The sequence below is a fragment of the Papaver somniferum genome, chromosome 3, assembly GCF_003573695.1.
Source record: "Papaver somniferum cultivar HN1 chromosome 3, ASM357369v1, whole genome shotgun sequence".
NCBI lineage: Eukaryota > Viridiplantae > Streptophyta > Magnoliopsida > Ranunculales > Papaveraceae > Papaver > Papaver somniferum.
Window position 1 is genome coordinate 227,871,607 of NC_039360.1, and position 12,128 is coordinate 227,883,734.

General features: G+C 36.4%; 1 protein-coding gene across 1 annotated transcript; it reads right to left on the reverse strand.

Annotated features, from left to right (window-relative positions):
- Nucleotides 1-10,093: 10,093 nt before the first annotated feature.
- On the reverse strand, nt 10,094-11,248 carry LOC113360783 (F-box/kelch-repeat protein At1g23390-like). Its single transcript, XM_026604246.1, has one exon. The coding sequence runs from the start codon at nt 11,246-11,248 to the stop codon at nt 10,094-10,096; it is 1,155 nt and encodes a 384-aa protein (XP_026460031.1).
- Nucleotides 11,249-12,128: the final 880 nt, after the last annotated feature.

Below are 12,128 nucleotides of genomic sequence, written 5' to 3' on the forward strand. Positions count from 1 at the left end.
TGGTAGTGTTCTGAATGATTGAACTTACATGACTAGCTAAAAAGGCTTTCTTATGGACGCTAATTTTTCGCTTTCGAGTACACATATCCTTAAGGAACTCAGGAATTTGCCTAATTGCATCTAATAAAGGAAGGTTTATGGTAACTTGCTTAAAAACCTCCAATATGTCTTTAAAGTTCGATTCCTTATTTGTTGATGCTAATAGCTGGGGAAATGGGGCTATAGGCACAGAATCAGACCTCTCAGGAACCGAATTGGCATCATCGGGAATTTTATTAGTCCCCTCAGTTAGTGGTCCTGAGGGATGAGATCCTGAGGGGTGAACTACAGTATGTTCACTATCGGGCATGTTTACCTGATTGTCTACTACTCTACCACTCCTAAGGGTTCTAATAGCATTCAACTGATTCGATGGTTTTGCACCTACTTTATGAGCTCCTCTAGGGTTGGGTTGAGTTTGACTAGGAAACTTACCTCTTTATCTTAAAGACTCATTTTTATGACTAACCTGGGTTTTCAACTCGGAAATATCCTGAGAGTTAGCCTGACCTATTCTCTTATTTTCTTCTATACCTTGAGCAACAGATTGCTGAAACTGCATAGTGTTACGAGTTAACAAAGCAAGAGACTCTTCTAAACTCATAATCTTCTTATCCGGAGGGTTCTGAAACTGTGTCGGGGCTGAAGGATTCTTAGTATAGCCAAAACCTGGGGGATCTTGAGAGTTACTAGACTGACCTTGATTCTGGCCCTTAGACCAAGAAAGGTTGGGATGGTTTCTCCAGCCAGGATTATAGGTTTCTGAATATGGGTCAAACTTCTGACGGTTATCAAACATAGTGTTATTATAGAGATCATTGGCTTGCTCTTCAACAGTATTTCCTTCCCAAAAAGGCTCTAGTCTACCACTAGTATGACCCACTTCTAAAGCTTCTAACCTTTTTGCTATAGCAGCAATTTTGGCATCTGATTCGTAGCTTTCTTCTACCCTATTAACGTTTCATATGCCTAGAAGAATTGTTTTATGGGGTACCCTATTACTTTCCCATTGTTGGGTCTTTTCGGCGATTTCATGCAAGTATGTCATCGCATTATCAACTGTTTGGTTTTCAAACCCACCTGTACACATGGACTCTACTGTAGTTGTGGTGGGATAATCTAAACCCTCATAAAGGATCTGAACTAACCTAACCTTTTCTAAACCATGATGAGGACATTGGGCTAATAAATCATTGAACCTTTCCAAATACCTATACAAAGATTCTCCCTCCTGTTGTGTACGTGCAGATTTGCGTCCTAATAGACGATGTTTTGTGCCTAGGGAAAAACTTGTTCAAAAAGGCGGATGTAAGTTGTTCATAGGTTTCAATTGATTCGGAAGCCAAACTATACATCCACGACTTGACTTTATATTTTAAGGAAAAGGGGAATAACCTGAGTTTTAAAGCATCATCATCAAGGTTTCTAATTTTCAGGGTACTACAAATTTCCTCAAAGTCCCTAACATGGAAATAGGGGTTTTCATTTTATTTTCCTAAAAAGATTGGGAGAAATTGTAAGGTTCCAGGCTTAAGTTCATAATTTGCTTCAGTTTCAGGTAACTTGATACACGAGGGACGAGTAGTCCTAGTAGGATTCAACAAGGCTTTCAAAGTTGCCATTTCTGGCGCTATTGAACTATCAGGGATTTTCTCTTCAAACGGACGTTCAAAAACGGAATCTTCATGAATCAGACTCTCTAAATTGAGGTAATCAAGATGCTTAGAACTACTAGGTTTCTCTTTAACAAATCTACCTAGGGCGTCTCTTTTACGTTCAGGCATGCAACAGAATAAGGAAGGGAATTCTATGCAAACACAAAACAAGGCTGACTCAACCAAATCAAACCTAAATTTCTAGCAAACAAAAATCATGATGGCTCCACTTAGATTGTCACTAGACCAACTTTTATTCTTTCGAAAAGGAACTCGTTACAATCTGAGCAAACCCCTCTGGAATCAATCCGATTCAAAGTAAGTTGAATCAAGGCGAGGGAAGCTCAGTGGAGCTTTGATACCCAAGGCCTCACCGGTTACAAGGAGGCGCAGTCACGCATTCAACTCACAGAAACCGTCAAGAACTTCGAAGTATGCTCAAAAGAGTAATCAATATTTTTCGAACGACTTTCCTATTAAGATCGTTACCCTATAGGTCTCGTTCTAGTCAAAATTTTAGGCTTAGGTTCGCGTTTGGTTTCGTGTTCCTAAGGCGGGCAAGAAGAGAACGGTGATGAAATCCGAACCCTTATCTTGTATGGCCAGTCCTTGCCCTTTACTAGGAATTAAAAGAAACCGTATTCAAGTCCTCAGCATATATTCACCTTAAGGAATACAGTAAACCCGCTGACAAGGGATTCGCGGGTGTTTCAAAAAACTTGCCTCCCGTACCAGACGGGCGAAGAACCGCTGAAGTCGACTCGGGCCACAACTCCTATGTTATGTACGAACCCGAGGGGCCGAGGTGATATCGTAATCACCGTCCTTCCCTGCACACAGTTTGTATTTAAACCAACCCTTCCTTAGGGTTTAAAAATAATAATGTCCAAAGTCCAAGTGTCCAAAAAGAAAAGAAAAAAAATTACAAAATAACAAACCCTAATACAGTTCTCTCTCTTTTTTTTTAATAAAGAAAAATAAACAAACCCTAAAAAAATAAAATAAAATATCTAAAAAGAAATTGTCTTCTTCTTCGTTCTTTTCGCTTTAATCTTTCGCTCCAAGTCTTTATGCTTTAAGTTCCAGGCTTTACGAAATCACCAAACTCCTTGGCTCAATTCGCTTTATGATCCAAAACCTGTAGACAAAAGATAAATACCCAAAAACGTAAAAAGAACAAAAATAATAAAAACCTAAAAAATAAAAAAAAAAATAAAAAAATAAAAATAAAAGAAAACTAAGTCTAAAAACCCTAAAGGCAAATCCGTGTCGGCGGCGCCAAAAATTGATGTAGTTTTGAGATAGTGGTAAAAGTGGTTCGATTCCCAGACTTGCGAAGGATGAAAAATAGACTTAAATTTTAAAACTAAAATAGAAAAGAAAATAAAAATTGTCACAAACTCAATCAAAGATGATATCAATATTAAAACAACACTGAGGCTAAGATTCCACTATTTTCCAAGTTCAAAGTGATTTAATCTCAATATTTATATATATTTATGCAATTTTCTCGTTCAAGTTGATTCTAACTTATTGCAACTAGTATATTCTCAAAATAACAAGTGTAAATCCAAAGCATATAACATCAAAAACCTAGGTCCAAGTATGTTCTATCAAAAGAAATCACAATTGCTTAACAAGGATCATTCAAACAATTTTCAACCAAGGGAAATAATCATAAAATAATTGCAAATAAATAAATAGAATAGAATATACCACTTCTTGTTGGAAAAATAGCTTCCTCTATCGCCTCAACAATGGGTTTAGCTCCTCATATTAATCATTTGCTCAAAATATTTGTTTATGGTTCAAAAGTTGATTAAAAGATGAAAAACTATAACTCTGAATGTTTGCAACGATGTGGTGGCGTCAAAAAACGAATGACTGACTGTTACAAAGAAGTTAATGTAGCAGCGTTACAACTTTGAGACGCTGTTCTTATTTGCAATCCTTGTTCTTCAGCAGCAGCAGCAGCAATACGGGTTTCCTGCAACTTGATCAATTCGCCTCGGTAGTGTTACAAACTTCTATGCGACTGCTCCAATAACTTCGTTACCTTCCCTGGGACTTAAACACACCTTTTATACTACTCAGAAACCTAAAAATAACGATTAATTCTCGCTTTTTCTTTACGTGCAAGTCACGGCAATAATCTCTTTTGCCGACTTCCCTAGCCAATTCTGAGCTTTCCCGATTGTTTTAAACTCTTCCTTAGATAGAATACTACCTTAGGAAACAATTTCACGCGTTTAGTCTCCCTGAATTACCAAAAATCAACCCAAACAGAGACCCGTGCAAAACTCAAACAGAGCACATACCAGGCTTGTTTAGTTGAATCACGTCTAGCCCAGCAAAATTCAGCGATTGAATCTCACTGAAACATCTTCGAAATCCAAACGAAAATTTGGTTGCTCACTGGCTATTTTTCCGCCAAAAAATATTCGAATTTTGAGAAGAAAGTGACCTCCCCCTATCATGTGCTGGCCTCCCTTTAGCAACTGCCCTGAAATGGATGCCCCTTAGTAATTGATCGCCCCTTATTCGTTTGAGGGGTCCGAATAGCAAGTGTCCTCCGGGGTGTCCCGCGCAACTTTTCGAGCAGATTTTTCCAAAAATGTTTATTGGCCAAAAATACCTACACACACATAAAATACCATAATAAGTACAAAAATGAGCACTATCAATATATAGAATCGAGACAAATTAGACACAAAAATGTGTCTATCAATACAGTGCAAGTTTTAATTTTTGTTGAGGAATTTAACCTATTTTTGTCTTGTTTTGGTTATATGGAACTTTTGAACTATATATAGAAACTGAAGCGATGTCCAGACTCTGTGAAATATTGAATTTTTCTTTTCTTTTCAAGTAAATTGTTACAAGTTCAGTATGAAACTACAACATATAAGGAGCATCTTTGTCAACTTTTAGGGATGGAAGTTCTAGTCTTAGCCTTCATTATTCTTAAAATAAACCAAGTTTTCTTACAATTGACTGTTAAGAAACTGATTTTGCATCGACGCGGAGTGCTTCTATATATATGTAGTCGATACAATTGTTAACTTAATTACTAAATTTCGCTGCGCAACAACCACATGTGTAAAAAATTAAACTGTGATCATAATAACATGTCTAGACTATTGAGTATAGAGGGGCTTAGCCACAAAGGCTTCGAACACCAGCTTAGTCACTCCCTCATTAAATTAGATACTTTTCTTAAGTTGAGATACTAAGATTCTCAAGTTGGTTACAAAAGTAGCTCAACGTATATGCCTACTGTAGTTGGCATGGTTGGTTCCAAAAGGTTTAATAAACTAGGTTTACTGGTAGTTGCGTTACTTCAGTAGCTAAATACACGATTAGGCAACTCATGTCTTGCTGTTGGTTTTCTCCATGTGGTTGAATATCTCAAGCCACTAGTGAATTTTTTTAGTTACCACACCTTTATTGCTAATGGGTTTTAGAACCTATAGTTGCTTACCGTTTAGAGGTTTAAATCAATACAGAGCACCAGTTGCCTTTCCTAGTGGCATAAACTGTTTAGGAAACTAAAAATTTTCTGTTGTTGAAAATTTTTAATAACCTTTGGCTAGTTTTTTTGTAGTGATACAATCAACATTTTTGGTTTCAATCTAGTTCTTTTAAGAAAAGGAATTACAATCTTAGTCAAACACCTCCACACTTTGACGCATTCATAAGAATGTCAACTACCTTTCCATAAATCATATGGAGTTTCATCTGATCCTTAAAAGGGTATTCTATTCGGGATATACTAGTTAAGAGGACCGCCTCTCCCCACAAGGCCGCAGGTAATCCTGAACTAATCAACATGGAAATTATCATCTCCTTAAGGATACGGTTGTTATGTTCAAGGCTTCTAATTGGTTTCCAACTTCAAGTTTGTACATCTTAAGGATTCTAAGGAATCATCCTTATCCCTAAGCAAGTATACAAGATAATACCTTATACAATCATCTACGGAAGTAATAAACCATTTTTTACCACAATGTTTTTGGGTTGAACTCATGTCAACTAAACCTAACTGAATTAATTCTAAAGGCTTAGAATTACTCCGAACCTTTTTGTTAAAAGGCTTTATAGCATATTTTGATTATTCACAAATTTCACTTTTGTGTTAAAAATCCAAACTAAATTTGGGTACGCATCCTATGCTAGCCAGTTAAGCATTGACTTATAAGTTTACGGTTCCAAGTCTACCACGTAAAACAATCAATCACACAAAGAAAGCACAAGAATCAACTATTTTCACGTCATCAATTTTTCTGTTAAGCTTATATAGACCCAATGTCCTATAACTCTTGCTTAAAATATCACTGCCTAGTTACAACAAGTTTTCCAGATTCAATTAAGATCTTAAATCTTTTTTCATCTACAACAGAACAAGATACAAGATTCTCGCATATGCTCGGAACATGAAAACTTCATTCAATGTGAGAATATTACAGATATGAGTTTCTGCTCGACCTTTTCCTTTTATGTAACCTCTATTGCAGATGAGTTACTCAAAAAGTGTTTCTTGACATCCCTTATCCTCTGATAAGAGGTGAACAGGTCTCTGTTTCAAAAAACATGTTTAGTGGCTCTAGAGTCCACCCACCAATATCTCATATTGGTTATTAAAATAACTTCCGACATCATTCCAATGAACTCGTTCTATTTGTTTCAACTAAATTGGCATTAACTTTCTACTTATTAAGGTTTTTACGTTGTCTACAATTTACTGCCATATGGCCAGGAATTTATAAACAAAAAAAATCACCCTTAATTAAAGTAATGGTATATTTATGTTTACACAACATACCTTTCTTATGAATACCATACTTAGAGTTGCGCTCGATGTTTTCACCTTTGCCAGCTTTGGAAGATTTGTTTCCAACCACATGCGCCTATTAGCCATGTCCCTTGGAGATGAAACCTTTATTCACAAACCACAATTCCGAATCGGAAAGTAAAATATGAGTCTTGAAAATAACATCTATATATACAAACTTCGTTTGAATTACCATTTCAAAAAACTCATAGTTACCCTATAAAAACTACTTTAGTTAACAACAAATTTATGCTCATCAGAATTTTTCAACAAGGTTTCTCTGTTTTGTGAAATATCCAAATATTACTTTTACAACTCCAAAAATTCTGAAATTTTTCTTGGGTAACTACCAAGGTGTCTAATGCATTATTTACAAAGGGTTCGTCGAAATTCCTTATAGATTAAGAGATAATTTTGAAACTATACAGCTGACCAAAAATTCGTTTTTTGTTTTTCACTCCACAATTAACATCCATGTCTTAAGATTGTTGGGTACAATAATCAAAAACAAGGAAACAATCAAATAAGAAAAATTTATTGATACTTAGCTCATTTATAATGGAAGTAATCGATTTAATGAAACAGACGAGCTCCCCAGATCTCCGCAACAGCAATAAGGCAAAACTTTGGAAAAACAGAGTGAGTCACGTGTTCAACACGTTACCCTTAATACATTAGCTCCCTTCTATACTCAAGAGTGATACTATATCCCTCACAGGATGGATATTTCCAGGATAAAACACCCTACTACACCTACTACTAGCATACGTAGTAGATGCTCAACTTGAGCTTGGCAACTCCGAAAAAACCGTTAAGGAAAATCGCGAACGTTAAAGAAATCACTATAAAATATTTTCCCTTGGGGGTTTCTCTCTAAAAATTGGAGAATCCCCTTTATCATAGGTTTTAAAGAAGTAGTCTATTTGTTTATATAATTGACAAATACAACTTAAGAAGAAAAACTCCCCGATGTGGGACTAAAAGGTTTATATAGTCTCTTAAATCTACTAAAAATTGGAAACTCCACAATGTGGGACTAACAAGTTTCATTCACAAACAAAACAATAAATTAATTTTATTTAGTTAAAAAACCTTAAAATAATAATTTATAAATATTGTTTCCAACAATCCCCCACAAGAATGAAAACTCAATAAAACACGAAAACAAAAATAGATATTGGTAAATCAAAAACCCAATCTCACGACCCGAACTGACTGAAAAGACAGATAGATCGTGCATGTTGAAATCATACTAGCCATTCCAACGTCATCCCTAGCACAACTGTGTGTTGACCCCAGGGTCATACTATGGATTGCAAAAATCATATAGTATAGAGAGCTTTCATCTTTAGTTCCTCACAAGTGAGAGTAAAAGTTCCTTTCACCAAAGTGAAAAAGCATGAACTAGTGAACCCTTAGTGACCCTTAGGTCCTAAGTTCCAGTAATAATAAAACCATCAAAACGAAAATCACATAAAAAGCGAAGGAAATGCCATTTTAGGCAGAGGTGTCATGAGGTCTTGAACCTTTGCTTAGTGAGATATTACCGGAATTACATGTTAGAGACAGTGAACTATGTCTTGAACTGCTAGCGTTTGATGTAATTCGCGATAGCGACCACAGATGATATCTCCAAGGTTGCTGATAGACACATTTTTGTGTCTACATTGTCCTTAATTTTCTGTATTGTTGGTACTCGATTTTTGTACTAATATTGTTTTTATGTATTTTTAGGTATTTTTGGAAAATAGATTTTTTGGAAAATTCGGCTCGAAAAGTTGCTCGGACACCCTCGGAGGACATGTGCTATACGGACCCCAGTTTTGGCTAAGGGGGGTCTCATCTTGGACACCTGCTATTTGCATCCTACTCTGGATAGGGGGATACTTTCTTCCTCACGTTTCGAAATCTTTTTGGCGGGAAATTTATTCTTCTCTGTGTAACTCTCTGGGAAGAATCAGAGGGATATTTAATCGGATTTCTTTATGGATTTGATTTGGTAATATATTGCTATGACTAAACAGGATATTTGGTGCACTTAAATACGAAAATAAATGAATATATGGCAAGATTTCCCAAAATAATGGAGGAAAAATAGTCGGAATTAGTTGAAGATTCTGTGACGGTTTTGTGAAGATTTTGTACGTGTTTGGATAGAGTTGAAGCACTGCAAACGCGTGAAGAAGATATTGAAGGAAATCTCGGTGATTCCTGTGAGAGTAAAGAGAAAATATTCTTGCATTCAACCTAGAATATTCAGAGTTATGACCGGATATTTTCATCCCATGTTGGCTATATAAAGAGGTTCTGGGGACTCATAGAAGGGGTAGAGAGTTAGGGGATAAGTGTTGCAAATCACTGTTTAATTTTAAATCATTTTTGTAAGCACCATTTGAGCAATGAATACCAATTTTGATCAAGTTTACACAATGATGAGCTAAACCCATCCTCTGGGGCAACGGATGAAGCTATTTTGCCAATGAAAAAGTGGTAATTTTTATTTTAAATAATTTATTTATGCAATTTAATTTATGATTATTTTCCTAGAATAAAAAGAGTTTTTCCAATGATTTTTATTAAGCAATTGTTATTTTAATTGATGGTATATGTTTAACTTCGAGTTCTTGATATTCCATGCTTTCAATTTACAATTGCTCTTTTATAAAATCAATTTTTGTAATAATTAGAATTACTTAGAAGGAAAAAATTTGCATAATAATAATAAAAATATCACTTTGGAATTGGTAGAAAAGTGGAATTCTTAGCCCCAGTTCTTCCAAAATATTTCAAATCACTTTGTTATTTAGTTTTGCTACATTTCTAAGTTTTATTTAAATCTAAAAATTCTTTCCTTCACAAGTCTTTGAACGAACCTATTGTTTACCACTATTTCAACATCTTTGAAACCACATCAGTTGCTGCCAAGCTCGTGCCGTTTTGTCCAATTTGGCACTGGACATATCATGTTCTCAGAATGCTTTAGAAAATCAAAGCTCATATTCTCATAGGAAGCGGCCCCACTTCCTCATTAAGATAGGTGAGTTTCCATAAAGAGTGTTTCCATAAAGAGTGTTACTGTTACACCCCATGCAGTCACACTATCACGTCTACACCACAGGGAAGGGACAGAGAATTTCATTCTCTAATAGTGTTTACCTTTACCCACCACAAATTAGTTGGAGAATCTCCTTTCCCTTGGGGGTTTCTCTCTAAAAATTGAAGAATCTCATTTCCCATAGATTTTAAAAAAGTAGTAATTTGTTTATATAATTGACAAATACAACTTAAGAAGAAAAACTCTCCGATGTGGGACTAAAAGGTTTATATAGTCTCTTAAAACTAATAAAAATTGGAAACTCTACAATGTGGGACTAATAAATTTCATTCACAAACAAAACAATAAATTAATTTTATTTAGTTAAAAACCCTTAAAATAATAACTTGTAAATATTGTTTCCAACAAAAACTAATCTTTGTTTTCCAGTTTCATGACTTATTGTTGGGTTTTAACGCAATACATGATACAGCTAAATAAAAATAACAGATTAACAGCTACTGAATCTTTGTCTCAAGCCGACTCTACTTTGAAATTCCTAGTTTCTAACCAGAAGGCCTTTCGAAGATCATCAAGACTTACTTTTGAGCTCGTAAAAACAATCCTATCCATGAGAACTCGATCATTCAAGAAAGAACATCGAATGCTACCCCATTGACATATCCCAACGTTCAACTCACATAAAAATATATCTCTCGGTTCCGATGCATGGTATATATAAATGAAATTCTCTGCCACAGATATATCGATTGACAGTGGCATCGTGTTTACATTCTTAAGCATACCGAACATCTCCAACGGCATTTTCCCTATCTCTTCACAATAAAAACTATCACAATTCACTTCCCAAATTCTTAAACTTTCAGCATTCTCAGCGTCACCCATGAGCCCAACTAGTATCAAACGATGACCTGCAAAACCAATGATCGAGAAATAGATAGATGGGTCGGGGCGCAGAACGCATGAACCACTAGTCCCACTCCATCTCTTTGTATTTGTGTTGAACGAGCAAAACGTACCGGAATTTTTCTCAAGCAAATACATTTTGTGGCCTGAAACAGCAACAGATAACCACGTAGTAGCAGCAGAGTCTTTCAGTATGACAGGGATCGGTGGACAAGTGAACCAACCAGGGCATGCTGTGTCATATATCTCAACAGTAAGACAATCATCCTCAAAATCATAAGCACCACCAGCAACCACAATACAGGACCCAACAATTGCGACTATTGGATCAGCCCTCCAAACTCGTGGTCCTACAATGTCAAGCCACTTTACATGAAGCGGGTCAGCTGAGAAACTGAACTTCGAAGGCGTTAACATGTAAAGAGTATCAGAATTAGAAGACCGGAGTGGCGACGTACATGTCATAGTTGACGGTCCTGTAATTTCGATCCAGACATTGGCGCTAGGATCATATGCCTGAGTGGTGGTTAACGAAAGACTCCTTCGGCTCTGCGCGTATATCATAATCCATGGCTTAGTGCGTGAAGGGTGACGTACACAAGAAAACGCTGCACGCTGCCATGATTTAGAAACGTAGAATGATGGAACAAGATGGATTGTTGGTATGTGAGAAACTATTTTATCTAAAACATCTCCATGAATTGGAGTTTCTTCTCCCGTTTCTTGATCTTTAGTCTCTGGATATCTGCTTTCTGTAACCATTTTTTGTTTGTTTGTATAGTTTTGAAGATGAGAAGAGATTCTTGGTCACTCAATTTAAATGAGAATTTTGGGAACAGATAAGAGCGGATAGACATATCTTTTATTTTATGAAGGTGATCTTTCTCGAGGGACAACCACAATTCTTTCCTGCCCGACACAAAGATATTTATGCTGTAACTGTCACGGGGCCAACTCTAGGCAAGCCAAATTCTCTATCTACCTTCTTAATGTGCATAGGTCCTTGGTGTACGTACAACTGTTAGATGGACGCAGTGTTCATAAAATGCTGCTTATACCGATTCTGGCGAGCATTTGGCAAAGAAAAGACAATATATAGGGGCTTACTTGACATGATCCCTGTGTTGATCACATTTCCAATGCTTACCCGACCATGTTTAAATTACCTAAAGTGGTTGGAAGTTAAACTCTCCTATCTCATATACGACAACAGTACATGGAAAAATTACTTACCCTATCTACACTGAGGAAGAGAACTTGAGAATGGAAAAGGAGAGAAAGAAAAGAAATGAACCATTAATAGCAGAAGACAAGACATATAACTGTACTGTGGATAAGTGGTCCAAGTTTTTTCTGTGTTGCCACAGAAACAAAATGCAAAATCTTGAATAGACTTTGCAGTGGGGCAAACTTTGTAATTGTAACAATAATAATTAGAGCTGGCAAACGGGCGGGCCGGGGCTGGCTTGTTACGGGTTACACGGGTTCGGGTTAACACGGGTCAAAACCCGCGGGTTGATATTCTTCACGGGTGGTCATTTCATCAATCCGCACCCGTAACGGGTTAAACCTGTGGGTTCACCGGTTAGCTGGTTTCTGCTTAGTTTCCTCTGATTTCTGGATCATTTCCGATTCCGACCAC

Bases quoted from the DNA above. Each gene is read 5' to 3' on its own strand.
- LOC113360783 (XM_026604246.1), bottom strand. From the start codon at position 11,248: ATGGTTACAGAAAGCAGATATCCAGAGACTAAAGATCAAGAAACGGGA.